The sequence below is a fragment of the Malaya genurostris genome, chromosome 3 (genome assembly GCF_030247185.1).
Source record: "Malaya genurostris strain Urasoe2022 chromosome 3, Malgen_1.1, whole genome shotgun sequence".
NCBI lineage: Eukaryota > Metazoa > Arthropoda > Insecta > Diptera > Culicidae > Malaya > Malaya genurostris.
The window spans coordinates 151,786,734-151,802,345 of NC_080572.1; the positions used below are offsets into that span (position 1 = coordinate 151,786,734).

General features: G+C 35.6%; 2 protein-coding genes across 4 annotated transcripts in view; both read left to right on the forward strand.

Moving 5' to 3' along the window:
* LOC131438107 (threonylcarbamoyladenosine tRNA methylthiotransferase) overlaps positions 1-15,612 on the forward strand; it is a 206,456-nt gene that overhangs the window by 13,111 nt on the left and 177,733 nt on the right. The gene's annotated exons all lie outside the window — the stretch shown is intronic.
* LOC131438109 (uncharacterized) lies at positions 9,359-10,635 on the forward strand. Of its 3 annotated transcripts, none has more exons than XM_058607917.1 (3): positions 9,359-9,886; positions 9,955-10,123; positions 10,206-10,635. In XM_058607917.1, the coding sequence occupies exons 1-3, from the start codon at positions 9,826-9,828 to the stop codon at positions 10,315-10,317; spliced, it is 342 nt and encodes a 113-aa protein (XP_058463900.1). In that variant the 5' UTR covers positions 9,359-9,825; the 3' UTR covers positions 10,318-10,635. The 3 variants fall into 3 exon arrangements, with proteins under 3 accessions (XP_058463900.1, XP_058463901.1, XP_058463902.1); XM_058607918.1 differs by having other exon boundaries at positions 9,361-9,886; positions 9,990-10,123; XM_058607919.1 differs by having other exon boundaries at positions 9,365-9,886; positions 9,993-10,123.

Consider the following 15,612-nt stretch of genomic DNA (forward strand, 5'->3'; position numbering starts at 1 on the left):
ATATAAATTCGTAGTACTGATCATATTTGAAATGTTATAAAACTCTCCTGTAGTGACTGGAACTTAAATTATGAGACATACTGTTAAATGTCGACCGTTTCATTGATTAAATGGTAATGTTGATTTGGGTTTTTAAACGTATTTTACTGCATTTAGAATTAGAATGGAAGTATACCTATTCGCTATAATCAATAATCTATTCTTTATTAAATGTTTTAGAGCATAAACAATGCATAACAAATTTAATTTATCCAAATAAGTTATTAGTTCTAATTCAAAACAAACCTTTCCAAGTAGAGCGTCAAAATTCTGAAGGTATGATAGCACGTTTCACGGTAAAATATGATTCGTATGTGCTTTTAGCTCACAAATATCACACAATATTTTTTTCTGTATTTACCTATATTTATAATCACTAAAGACTTAGAGAGTTCTCGATACTGCAATCTTTAACTAAAAACATTGCTGGAACATTATTCTTGGAAATTAAGTTCGATTTGTTTTTGCACTCAAAAACTAATTCGTTCTGATGTTTGTGATTGGATTTTAGCAATCCAAACTACTTCAGAAACATCTTCAACTTTAAAAGTGAATATCGGTCACATTCAGATAGAATCGCTTATTTCATCATTCAAAACATCCTAAATACGTGTTGAATCAAGTTTTTTCAACCAAAATAAATGTTCTTGGGAAATGTTTAAGAACTAGTAATAAACCGAGGAACTTGTTCTACATCAAACGTTAAACTGCGCTTTTTCGGTCATACAAAAGTACCAATACATGTTTTTTCAGCAAGCAAAACTTGTTTCACATCAAGTTCAACGTACAATACACAAACAAAGTATGCTACTTTGGGAGCGTAATTCAGGAGCATCAATTTCTCCATTGATCAGTTTTGTAATTAATAATGCTTGTTGGATTTGTCGGCGCCGATGAAGCGTATCGATTCCTAATAGTTGACATCTATCCTGGTATGGCGACAGATTCGCAGGATGTTGCCAAGGTAAGTTTCCAGACTCCAGACGAACGAATCGTTTTTGAACTCTTTCAATACGTATGCTCCGCGAAAGTTGATTAGGAATCCAAACTACTGAAACATTCTCTAGAAGTGTCACCCGTATAATATTATATTGTCAAGTGAACAATGCAAAACTTTCAAATAGTGAGGATCTCTGAAATCCTAAGCGATTTTACTGATAAAGCCCAACTCACGTGATGCTTTTGAGATGATCAGTGAACGTAAAACAAATGATAATTTTTCATCTAGCAGTATTTACAAATCGCAAACCTGGGTAACTCTAGTCAAAACTGAGCCATTGATGTGATAGTCGAATTTAACATGCCTCAGAGTACGGTGAAACGTGATCACCTGACATTTTGCGACGTTGATAATAAGTTTGTTTCGACTACACCAATCCACAGTGGTTTGAATCGACAAAAACGTGAACTTAATTCACTAGCTGCTAAACCGTTGATCCGATATACATAGGTCCTTTGGAGAACTCATTCACAAAAATATACCTCGTAATTTGATCACAATAAAATTTTGAAGTAATTTGATCACAATAAAATTTCGACAATTTTTTTCCCTTAAGAGATAGAAAAACGATGTCTTTGACAAAATTTTAGAACTTCCAACGAGAAAAAACTTCGCCGAAAAAACTATAGGTCTAACGTAAAAAGTTTCGGATATATGAAGCATTTTCGTTTGAAACCACTAAAAATCAATTTTTATGCATAACTTTTTTCGCAATTATTTTCAGTGTCTACTATGTTCGAGACAATTACTAAAAACGTAAAATTATATATTTTTGTTGAAGACAGTGCACGGTTTGGCGTTTTCCTTAAAAAGTTATTTAACATTCAAACTTTTGTATACACTAACTTTAACTACTAATAGGAAGCAGGGTCGCAGACCAAAAGGCACGTACATATACTTTTTGGAAAGCTTAAATCAAGCAATATAAAGTTACGAAGTGCGTAACGTGGCCAATTACTAAAAACGTAAAATTATATATTTTTGTTGAAGACAGTGCACGGTTTGGCGTTTTCCTTAAAAAGTTATTTAACATTCAAACTTTTGTATACACTAACTTTAACTACTAATAGGAAACAGGGTCGTAGACCAAAAGGCACGTACATATACTTTTTGGAAAGCTTAAATCAAGCAATATAAAGTTACGAAGTGCGTAACGTAGCCCTTTTTAATTGTGTAAATAAGACAACGAAATACCTTATGATCAATAAAGAACTGGAATTTTCATTTTAAAATTCCCGCGCTTGTCCAATCGGCAAACTTTTATTCTCTCAACATTTGGCAACACTTTTATACACATTCTGTCAAATTTTGACGCATATCGTACGATTAGTTTTTGTTTGGTGTCTATACAAAGAAGTTGAAAAATTTTCGTGTGGCGATTTCTATAATGGATGAAAATTTAGATTAACGTGCGTGCATCAAATTTTGTGTTGCAAATGGATTTAAGTATTCCGAAACGTTGAAAATGTTAGAAAAGGCCTTTGGTGAATCGTGTCTAGGAAAAAAAGTACAGGTGTGTAATGTCAGAGACATAACTGGATGTTGTGAATACGAATACAACTGACACTCTAACTTTGTACTTTAGAATATAAATTAGTTGATCGATAGTGTGAACTGTGCAAGTTTTGCCCTTTTACACTACTAGAATTTGAAACGATACACCTAAACTACAGTACAGATTAGTTACATTAAACATTCTGACACACAAATATTACGAAATAACCAGTATAGTACCTTATGATAAAATAATGGTGGTATTGAAAAGAACCTTTTATGAAGGCGTTCGTGATGGAGAGTGACGAGTTTAGTTCAAATTCCGATGGATACCATTGACTTCCAATGGATTACACTGACTTCCGTCTTCTATTTCCAGGATGACCTGTTGTCCGTGAATGCGAAACTGATATGTGTTCTGTTGGAGTCTCCTGCTTTTTCCGCTTGCGGTAACAAGCTTTGTATTTCGCTTGGAGATTCCTCGATCGCACCATAATCAACACGATGACAACGACAGCCAAAGAATAGCTTCTGAGTCGGTGCTATGCATTTTATATAGCAAATCAGCAGAAAGTTTACTACAAACTACAGCTGGTTGAAAAATGGGCTATATACAGTATAGTGAAGTAAAATTTCGTATAATTCTTTGGGTATAAAATTATGGTTCTAAATGGCACCTTAGAGAATTTTGATGTAGATTATTTCATTTCGGATTTCAATATTTTAGTAAAAGATACTATCAAAATGCTGTACGGGATTAATTTCTGAATTGTATAATTTTCTAAGATATTAAACACTGATTAGATATAATCAATCAAATTATCTTAGATTTGCACTACACTGATAATTTTAATTTTCGATTTACAAAGAAGCAATCTTTATAGTTCTTTAGGTAACATTTAGAGTCATTAGAAGGGTTGATTTTGCATAATGTTCCACATTGTTGTCCATTTTCCGTTGTATTTTGCTCCAATGCAAACGACCACCAACAGGATGATGTAATCGATCTTCTTCGAAGGGAAACTGGCTCTGCGACCTGAGCGTTTGAGGTTTGATACCACGCTAAAGGGCTGCTCTTATTATTGACGACTGCTCCACCTGACGACCGAAGTCCAAATGAAAGCATTGACGACTGCTCCACCTGACGATTGAAGTCCAAATGAAAGCACGACCTAAGCGTTTGAGGCTTTATACCACGCAAAAGGTCTGCTTTCATTGCCAACTGCTCCACCTAACGACTGAAGTCCAAATGAGAGTTGCGACCTGAGCGTTTGAGGTTTTTTACCACGCAGAAGGTGCACTCTCCGAAGCTGCTGGTTGATTGAATCATTCCCACGACGTTCGCTTCCATCCAACGCACAAGAATGAATGATCGATTTTCGACCACGGTTCCCCTTTTATACGCAGTCAGTTGAAGATATGTGCCTGACTACCTCAAAATCGTGGTCCTTGCGCGAAAAACACAAGCGAAAGTAAAGAGTTTTCCACGTTGTTTTCAAATTTTGAGAAAACTTAATTTTTGAGTTGTTTGTGGTTATCGCACACTGTTCAAAATTTTATTCTAAATTCCTGATCATATTTTTGATGAAATAGTGAAAGAATTATGTTGCTGCCATTTATACAAGTCGAAATATTCACGATTAAGTTCTGCCCATTCTTCCATAAGGATAATTTTGAAAAGGCACCCCATAGTAAAGTAAGTCGTATTCACGACAACACAAACATACGAGTGGTATAAACTCTTCAAAGGTGGTCGTACAAGCTTGGATCATGATGAGATCCCTGGCCGCCCAACAACATCTGAAGAAAACATTGAATCGGCGAAGCAAATCGTGTTGCAAAATCGTTCTGTACCGATTAGAGAGATTGCTGTGTTGTTGGGCATCTCTTATGGATCAGCCGAACACATTTTAACTGATGTTTTGCGTTTGAAACGCTTCGCTTCTGGGCTGGTGCCAAAAAAGCTGAATTTCATTCAAAAACAGCGTCGTGTTGATGTGACCAAAGAGATGATTTCCAACGCAGATAGTGACCCCACATTCATCGAATGTATCATAACAGGTGATGAGGTGTGGATCTATGAATGTGACGTCGAAACCGCACAACAATCGACCGAATGGCGCTTCGAAGGCGAGCCTTTGTTCTAAATTTTCATCCATTCTAAAAATCGCCACACGAAAATTTTTCAACTTCTTTGTATAGACGCCAAACAAAAACTAATCGTACGATATGCGTCAAAATTTGACAGAATATGTATAAAAGTGTTTACCGATTGGACAAGCGCGGGAATTTTAAAATGAAAATTCCGGTTCTTTTTTTATCATAAGGTATAGAATGCTTTTTTGATCATTTTCTTAGGAAAAACGTACAATAATAAAATTTAATTTCAAACAATCTTCATATCACGCGTGTTTTGTGATATCGACCGATAAGTTACCTTTGGGCAACAACTTTTGTAAGAAATTGCAGTCGAGGTATAAAAAATAGAACATTAGTTTTAACACCAGACGAAAGTGAAAACTTTTCACTATAGCTTACTATTATGACTTACTCTCAGCGAGTACCGAATCTTTCGGAATTCCTCTTCAAAGTAAATGTTGATAGGTGTCTTATTGACCGTTATCACAAAAAGATCGCGAGATATTACCGACTTCAGTAGAAAATGTAATAGAATTGCAGTATGGCAACAGATTAGTTACAATTATAACCCAACCCAACAAAATCGTTTTTCTTGGTTATTATTCTTTCTTCTAAGTCTGTCCACGTTTTTATACTCAAGTTCAGGCATTTCTCTTTTAGAAAATGTCTAGACTCATAATTTATATAATTTGATTTGATACTTTACCGTGTACGTCTGTATGTAACGTTGAACCACTCACGCATTTTATTGTAATACAGGGTGATTTTTTAAGAGCTTGAGAACTTTTTTAAACAATAAAACGCATAAAATTTGCAAAATCTCATCGGTTCTTTATTTTAAACGTTAGATTGGTACATGACATTTACTTTTTGAAGATAATTTCATTTAAATGTTGACCGCGGCTGCGTCTTAGGTGGTCCATTCGGAAAGTCCAATTTTGGGCAACTTTTTCGAGCATTTCGGCCAGAATAGCCCGAATTTCTTCGGAAATGTTGTCTTCCAAAGCTGGAATAGTTACTGGCTTATTTCTGTAGACTTTAGACTTGACGTAGCCCCACAAAAAATAGTCTAAAGGCGTCAAATCGCATGATCTTGGTGGCCAACTTACCGGTCCATTTCTTGAGATGAATTGTTCTCCGAAGTTTTCCCTCAAAATGGCCATAGAATCGCGAGCTGTGTGGCATGTAGCGCCATCTTGTTGAAACCACATGTCAACCAAGTTCAGTTCTTCCATTTTTGGCAACAAAAAGTTTGTTAGCATCGAACGATAGCGATCGCCATTCACTGTAACGTTGCGTCCAACAGCATCTTTGAAAAAATACGGTCCAATGATTCCACCAGCGTACAAACCACACCAAACAGTGCATTTTTCGGGATGCATGGGCAGTTCTTGAACGGCTTCTGTTTGCTCTTCACTCCAAATGCGGCAATTTTGCTTATTTACGTAGCCATTCAACCAGAATCCAGACCTCATCGCTGAACAAAATTTGTCGATAAAAAAGCGGACTTTCCGAATGGACCACCTAAGACGCAGCCGCGGTCAACATTTAAATGAAATTATCTTCAAAAAGTAAATGTCATGTACCAATCTAACGTTTAAAATAAAGAACCGATGAGATTTTGCAAATTTTATGCGTTTTATTGTTTAAAAAAGTTCTCAAGCTCTTAAAAAATCACCCTGTATTATCATCGACCAAAAGCTTCAGCATTTGTATTATTACCCAACTCTTTTGTGTTCTTAAAAATAATATGCAGCGTTGCTCTCACCAACACTAACAGTGCATATTTGGAGTAGGAAATTTAATATAAAGTTACTTCACTGTGCTTCATCATTCAATATACTTTAAAAGTATAAGTATAAGCGTCGATATAAATAAACGATCATATTCATTGAAATTAATGTATTCCAATTTAGTTTTACATCGAGGACGATTTTGAATCGAATTTTTTATTCAACTGATGTCCATTTCTGTGACCTGTTATTCTTTGGTCACAATGTTGTTCCTTTGGTCACTGAGTCCAGCTTGTATATATATATATATATATATATATATATATATATATATATATATATATATATATATATATATATATATATATATATATATATATATATATATATATATATATATATATATATATATATATATATATATATATATATATATATATATATATATATATATATATATATATATATATATATATATATATATCAAATTTTGTAATATTTTTGTTAATATTGATTGTCAGTAAATGTCTCAGTAGAATTTAAATGTCATTCGCGTTTCTACTCCGTGTTTACACGTTTGAGTCACGTTTAAGTTCTGCTTAATAGCCTAGGTTGGTGTCAAAAGTAGGGTTTTGTTCAATTATTTATTCTATTTATTTATTTATCTATATATTTATTTATTCATTTACATTTATTTACTACAGGGTCCGGCACTCGAAGTGTAACCAATTAAAAAGGCCATAAATTCAGTTTGGAAAATTACTTTTACTTCATTCAAAGTACAAAATGTGTAAAAATAATACAAAATTCAGAATCAATTCACTTTTGCTCGATATGACCACCTTTTGCCTTGACTTGATGACTTGAGAGAGCGAAGGAGTTGCTGAATTTTGTATTATTTTTACACATTTTGTACTTTGAATTAAGTAAAAGTAATTTTCCAAACTGAATTTATGGCCTTTTTAATTGGTTACACTTCGAGTGCCGGACCCTGTACATATTCATTATTAAATTATATATTATATTCAAAAGTATTTATTTATTTATTTATATTCATCAATTTATGTATGTATCTTTGTTATTGTTCAATTCATATATCAAATCATATCACATATTAAATAATATTTAGAAAAAGGAAACAAGTATAGTAGGTACAAATATTAATCAAGACACCAACCAGAAAACGATAATACATTGTAACCGTCATCTGTCTACACACTGTCATCGTCGTCATCATCGTCATCATCGCAGCATAAAATGCGGGGTGGCATGCTTTGAAGGCGGCGGTGGGATTGGGATGGAAAATGGACAGCAAGCCGATAAAACCGCGGGAAAACCCTTAAGTGGGAGCTAGTATTTTGTTGACCCGGTAGAGTGAAGGTTGCAGCAGCGTGTCACCCACCAAAAGTGACAATCCGTTTCGTTCCGTTATTTGAATTCTGGTATAAGTGGATCCAAAGGGATCAGTATTTAGTACCGAGGTATCCCACGAACGTTTGATTCGGGACAAGTGCACTAGACCGGTTAAGTTCGTTTGCTGTTAGCCCGGCGTGTGTGCCTTTTCGGTGAAACGAAGAAAATAGTACGTGCAGTACCACTATCTGGGTATTACCCTCGGAACGAAGGCCTCCGCTACAGACAGGCCGAGTTGCAGCTTAATCTGAAGACGAGTTGCTGTCCCACCGCCCCGAAGCCAGTGCCGTTCCGCCCGTCGTCGCCCGCCGAGATCATCAAGTCGACCAACGATCATCACGGCCGCAACGGAGACCTGAGCTAAGACGTTCACCAAATAAACTTGCGCAAGTAAAAATTAGTGAATAGATACAATATAGTGTTTAAAAAAAGTTAAAATTATACGGTCTTTCTTTTTATGCAAGCTGTGTCGTCCATTTTGTTTATTTTGTTACTTGTTTCCGCCGAAACGATTTACTCAGTGGCCACAGGTTGGGAAGAAAGTCCGCCCAATAAAATAGTTAAGTAAAATTTCTCCGGTGACCAAGAATGTAAACGACCCTGAACTGGTGGTCCGGTACTGAAAAGCAGCCACCAGAAGTGATACAAAACGAAACGTAACATTTCATAGTACCATTTATTTATAAATCGTGAGAATTTCATTATTTTTTCAGTGTATGGTAGAATGACATGATTCGTAGAATGACATGATTTTACAAAAAGGATTCAGCCACTCAGGCAACACTTACACATTTCAACACATAAAAATTAATCTCATAAGCATTAAATTTAAACGATTTTATTAGGTGTACTGGTAATGGTGTAAGATATCATCCTTGAAATGAATTGGATTGGAATTAAAAAAACGGATAAGGAATATTCTATTGAAAGAATAAGTAAAACTTGTCGAAATTTAATATGCTTCGTTAGTTCGATCAATTGCATACAAGAATGCATCATGAAATTATATTCAATCATTACACCATTGCACCAAAGCTACACTAACGACCGATTCCAATTTTTGGACATTTCCTACAAAGCTCTTTTTAATAAACAAAAAATAGTCGTTTTAGTAAATGTTTTTGCTAAGAAAATGGTCAAAAAAGCACTCGATATTTCGATGTCTTATTTACACAATTTAAAAGGGCCACGTTACGCACTTCGTAGGTTTATATTACTTGATTTAAGCTTTCCAAAAAGTATATGTTTGTGCATTTTGGTCTGCGAGCCTGCTTCCTATTAGTAGTTAAAGTTAGTGTATATAAAAGTTTAAATGTTAAATAACTTTTTAGGGAAAAGGCCAAACCGTGCACAGTCTTCAACAAAAATGTGTAATTTTACGTTTTTAGTAATTGTTTCAAACATAGTAGACACTGAAAATAATTGCGAAAAAAGTTATGTACAAATAATTGATTTTAAGTGGTTTTAAACGAAAATGCTTCATATATCCGAAACTTTATGCGTTAAACCTATAGCTTCTTCGGCAAAGTGTTTTCTCGTTGGAAGTTCTAAAACTTTTTCGAAGACATTGTTTTTCTATCTCTTAAGGGAACAAAGTTATTGAAATGAACTTTTATCGTAGTTGGCTTTGCACATTTTTTATTGTAATCAAATTACGAGGTATATTTTTGTGAATGAGTTCTCCAAAGGAACTATGTATATCGGATCAACGGTTTAGCAGCTAGAGAATTAAGTTCACGTTTTTGTCGATTCAAACCACTGTGCAATCTACGAACGATTCAAGTGCATTTTGCAACCGCCAACAATCTTCCACAGTGCGAATAACGAGGTACAATCAAATACAAATAATACTACCCCAGTCCCATTCAAACGTATCACCATTGTTTGGTTCACCAAACGAACAATTTTGCTTAGCCCATACTTCTGTTTCATAGTGACAGTTATGTACTGTTGAAAAATAACTTTTCTGGCAACGATTCAAATTAGTTGCTACGGCGAACAACAAGCATGTTTATGTTTACCGTTGCTGTAAAAAAATTCAACTGCTGCTCGCTTCATCATGATCTTGGTAAGTAATTTAAATGTGAGATTATCGACATGAAAGATAATTTAGCTCCCGATATATTGATCCGTAAGGGTCCGCCCACTCGGGCTACAAACGAATTCACCAGAAGGCCAACGCCATCACTACGTCCCTCTCGATAGAAAAACTGCTCGAACATCAAAAGCAGCAGGAGCTATTGGAGAAATTCCTTGTGGCTCCCAGTACTACAGCGACTATAACCACGACGAATACAACACCGAGGTAAGCGAAAATTGCTGTAACAAATCTCTTTGACTAATGTTTAGTTTATAGTTTAGTATAAACTTTATATGTATTATTCTAGACCAACGGAATCTGGTCTGTGTCACTCGGAGAGCGATTTAGCTGATACGATCCGTATTGTAGACGAAGTCAATTGCGTGCCGGAAATGTTGGAACATAACACCTCTAAATAAAAGCAGCTTGCCAAGAAAGTGGAAGCCCAGCTAAACAAGGTCTACAGTGACGCACAGAATCTTAGTAGAATGTAGTACACAAAGGTGCGAAACGACAGTTTCAGCAAAGGTAGTGTACTAGTGAATTACTTAGTTGAGTTGGCCGATCTGACGCCAGACATCAACACGTTAGAGATCAAGACATTGTTCCACGAAACGTTGATTACAGTACTTGTAATGATAATAGTGAAACCTAGCACGGAATTGGACGAAGAGCCTGAGGAAGTTCTTAAAAAATCAATGGAGAATTTTCAATCAATGAATAAATATTCACTTTAATTTTCGAATTTGTTTTCAGATGACACTACACAATTTCTTCAAATATTTCACCGTCGCACGCTCGTTTTTTAAGGCTATTTTTTCGAAAAACCTACAAAAAATAATTGTATTTTATATCTTTTGTGAACATATTTAAACAATATTTAAAATCTCTGGAGTCGCAGAATATTTTCGGAGATACACCGATCAACAGAAAAAAAGATTGCCAACTGGATCCTGTTTGATTTAGTAAAACTAAGAAGAAAATTTGATTAGTATCGTAGACATGAAATATGTTTTTATAAATAATTACAGTTAATTTTCAATGATAAGAACATCGGGTGTAAAATCAGGCACTCATGTTGAAACGGAAAGTAAACAGTAACCACAACAAGAACAAATCGTATTCATGGTTATGTTGTATTCCGATTTCCAGTGATTCCAATTTCATCGATATTTCATCAAAGTACATTGTCACTCTGACAATGTACCTTTGACAGTGTACCGCATCGTACAAAACGTGTCCACGAAAATTCATCAGAGTATTCCGTATTATAATTTGTATTTGGTACAATTTCAGGTCGTTTACATATGCCAATTTACTACCTTGGGGAACTCGTGAGTTGTAAATTACTGCCTTGGGGAACTCGTGAGCTGTTAGAGAAAAGTAATGATGAACTGTTTTGCTCAATTTTATTCGTGAAACTCTCGCGGAGCTCAACCACAAGGTGGGCGAAAAATCCGAGACGAGTTAATTTGCTGAGAAGTATTTTGTGGTCAATTTTGTCGAAAGCAGCTTTTAGATCCCTGTAAACGACATCCATCTGAGTTTTAGCTTCCATACTAGCAATATACTTTGAAGTAAATGTTAGAAGATTTGTTGCAACTGATCTTCCTGGTATAAATCCATGTTGATCGAATGATATATAATTCCTTGCTCGACATTATATAGCACTACTCACAATAATCTCGGAAAGTTTCGATGAAGCGGTAAGACTAGTTATGCCACGATAGTTTACAGCATTACGACAATCGCTATCTTTAAATGTAGGATTGTTTCCATATCCGCGGGAATTTAGCTTGCTCAAATGATCGAGTGAAAATAACACTTAGTGGTCCAGCCAAAGCATCAATACAGCGATGTAAAATAACAGCAGGTAAGCCATCGGGCCCAGGAGAAAATGAATTTTTTTTGCAGCGCATTGAACCATTCCCGGGGTAACGATGAAAGTGTTCAAGTATATCATGTCAACTGGAATATCCGAAACAGCCGCTTGCGTATCACTACTTGAAGTGAAACTGCTCGAAAAAACACTAGCGACTTGCTTGACTCACACGATTTCGAAACAGGCACAACCGTCTCATCGCCAAGAAATACGTTCGAAGGTACAGATGAACTTTTCCTTTTCGAGTTAACAAACGTCAAACGTTTTAATTGACGTAATTGCCAAGTGCTCTAAGCTCATTCGTAACCGAATGTTCGAAGTAAACACACGCGTTTTTTTACAATCGACATCGGCAAGACGAAGGTGTCTATCAGAGCAGAGGCTGTAGTATAGGCATTGAATTGAAGTGGTGAAAAGTAGCATCCCGCAGATGAGTTCTGTCTGTGCACCGCACAGTGGTTTGAATCGACAAAACCTGTTTAATTCCACCTAGTGGTGTAATGATGCCTTTCTCATATCAATCATACTATCATATATAATACTGAAAAAAAAATTTTCTTCGATTCCTAAAAGAATAACCGAAATCGGTTTGTTTGACCGTCTACTGATAAGAACTATCAAATTGAAAAAGATTTGAGGTCGATATAGAAATTTTTTTAAGGTTTTTCTACATTTTCAGTGATGGTATACAGTTTTTAACCCACTTTACCCTATATTTCCGGAACCAGAAGTCGGATCCGCATGAAATTCAGGAATTACGCATGGGACCACAGGACCTTTCATTTGAATCTAAGTTTGTGGAAATCGGTCGCGCCATCTATGAGAAAAGTTAGAACACATATTTTCTTTTTTTTGTGCACATTTTACCTCATAACTACCGTACCTGAAGTCGGATCCAAATAAAATTCAGGATTTTTCTATGGGGACTCAAGACCTTTCATTTGAATCTAAGTTTGTAAAAATCGGTTCAGCCATCTCTGAGAAAAGTCAGTGCACTTATTTTCACAATTTTTTGCACATTTTACCTCATAATTCCGGAACCGGAAGTAGGATCTAAATAATATTCAGGAATTTTGTATGGGACCACAAGACCTTTCATTTGAATCTAAGTTTGTGAAAATTGGTTCAGCCATCTCCGAGAAAAGTTAGTGCAAAAAAACGTTACATACACACATACGCGCACACACACACATACATTTTGCGTACTCGACGAACTGAGTCGAATGGTATATGACACTCGGCCCTCCGGGCTTCGGTTAAAAGTCGGTTTTCACAGTGATTGCATGACCTTTCTATATGAGAAAGGCAAAACGTGAACTTGATTCTCTACCTGCTAAGCCGTTGATCCGATATACATAGTTCCTTTGGAGAACTACTATGTTCGAGACAATTAATAAAAACGTAAAATTACACATTTTTGTTGAAGACTGTGTACGGTTTGACCTTCTCCCTTAAAAGTTATTTAACATTTGAACTAACTTTAACTACTAATAGGAAGCAGGGTCGCAGACCAAAAGGCACATGTATATACTTTTTTGAAAGCTTAAATCAAGGTATAAAGTCACGAAGTGCGTAACGTTGCCCTCTTGAATTGTGTAAATAAGACAACGAAATATAGAATGCTTTTTTGAGCATTTTCTTAGGAAAAACGTACATTAATAAAATTGTTTATCTTCATATCACGCGTTTTTTTGTGATATCGACCGATAAGTTCACTTTAGGCAACAACTTTTTCAAGAAATTGCAGTCGTGGTATGAAAATTGACATTAGTTTTAACACCAGACGAAAGAGAAAACTTTTCACTATAGCTTACTATTATGAATTACTCTCAGCGAGTACCGAGTCTTTCGGAATTTCTCTTCAAAGTGAATGTTGATTGGTGTCTTATTGACCGTTATCACAAAAAATCGCGAGATATTACCGACTTCAGTAGAAAATGTAATAGTATTGCAGTAAGGCAACAGATTAGTTACAAATTCCTTAAAACCAAACAAACTTGTTTTTGTTGGTTATTATTCTTTATCCCTAGTCTGTGCACGTTTTTATACTAAAGTTCAGGCATTTCTCTTTAAAAAAAGTCTAGACTCATAATATACATAATTTGATTTGATACTTTACCGTGTACGCCTGTATATAACGTTGAACCACTCACGCATTCTATTGTAATATTATCATCGACCAAATGCTCCAGGATTTGTATTATCAACCAACTCTTTTGTGTTCCTAAAAATAATATGCAGCGCTGCTCTCACCAACACCAACAGTGCATATTTGGAGCAAGCAATTTAATATAAAGTTACTTCACTGTGCTTCAGTTTTCAATATACTTTAAAAGTGAAACAAAGCGTCAATATGAATAAACGGTCATATTCATTGAAATTAATGTATTCCAATTTAGTTTTACATCGAGGATGGTTTTGAATCGAATTTTTTATTCAACTGATGTCCATTTCATAGTACTATTTATTCAGAAATCGTGTGAATTTCATTATTTTTTCATTGTATGGCTTAATTCATGAGAACGTATTTTGTAGAATTGCATGATTTTACAAAAAGTATTCAGCCTTTCAAGCATTTTAACAGATAAAAATTAATCTCAGAAGACTTAAAGGGTGTAGGTTTTCATATAAAAACTGCCCCCTAACAGAAATGAAATTGATATAAGTTGTTTGAAAGAGTATGTATTGGAGATGGTTTTTCCAAAATTTTAACCCTTTAACTGCCATATTTGTGGAGTTAGGGTGGTTCTTCTGATTTTCATTATATTTAAGTTTTTCAAAAACCTCTTCAGCAAAAAAAAAATTAAAAAAACAGGAGTCTTCACATTTAAATATCTCGGGGTCTGGTTCGATTCCAAAGGTACCTGGGGATGTCACATTAGGTATCTGAAACGAAAATGCCTACAGAGAATCAATTTCCTTCGTACAATAACCGGAACTTGGTGGGGCTCTCACCCAGGAGACCTGATAAGGTTGTAAAAAACGACGATATTGTCAGTAATGGAATATGGATATTTCTGTTTTCGCTCCGCTGCGAATATTCATTTCATTAAACTGGAAAGAATTCAGTATCGTTGTTCGCGTATTGCCTTGGGTTGCATGCAATCAACTCATACGATGAGTCTTGAAGTGCTGGCGGGCGTCTTACCGTAGAAAAACAGATTCTAGGATCTCTCATATCGACTGCTTATCCGATGCGACATTTTGAATCCGATGGTGATAGAAAACTTTGAAAAGCTTGTCGAGCTTAATTTACAGACCCGTTTTATGTCCTTGTATTTTGACTACATGGCATAAATTCTTCTTCGTTTGTTCCCAATCGTGTTCATTTTGTGGATACTACTAATTCTACTGTGTTTTTCGACACATCCATGAAAGAAAAAAATCGTGGAATCCCGGATCCTGTACGCCCTCAAGAGATCCCAAAAATTTTTAATAATAAATTTAAAGAAGTCGGCTGTAATAAAATGTTTTACACTGACGGATCATATCTAGACTGGTCCACTGGCTTCGGTATATTCAATGTAAATTTCACCGCTTCCTATAAACTCAGTGATCCAGCTTCAGTTTACGTCGCAGAACTAGTTGCAATTCAGTATACCCTTGAGATCTCTGACACTCTGCCCACAGATCACTACTTCATTGTATCGGACAGTCTCAGTTCCATTGAGGCTCACCGTTCAGTGAAGCCTGGAAAGCACTTACCGTATTTCCTGGGGAAAATACGGGAACAATTGAGTGTTTTATCTGCAAAATCATACCAGATTACCTTGGCTTGGGTCCCCTCACATTGTTCCATACGGGGCAATGAGAAGGCGGACTTGTTAGCCAA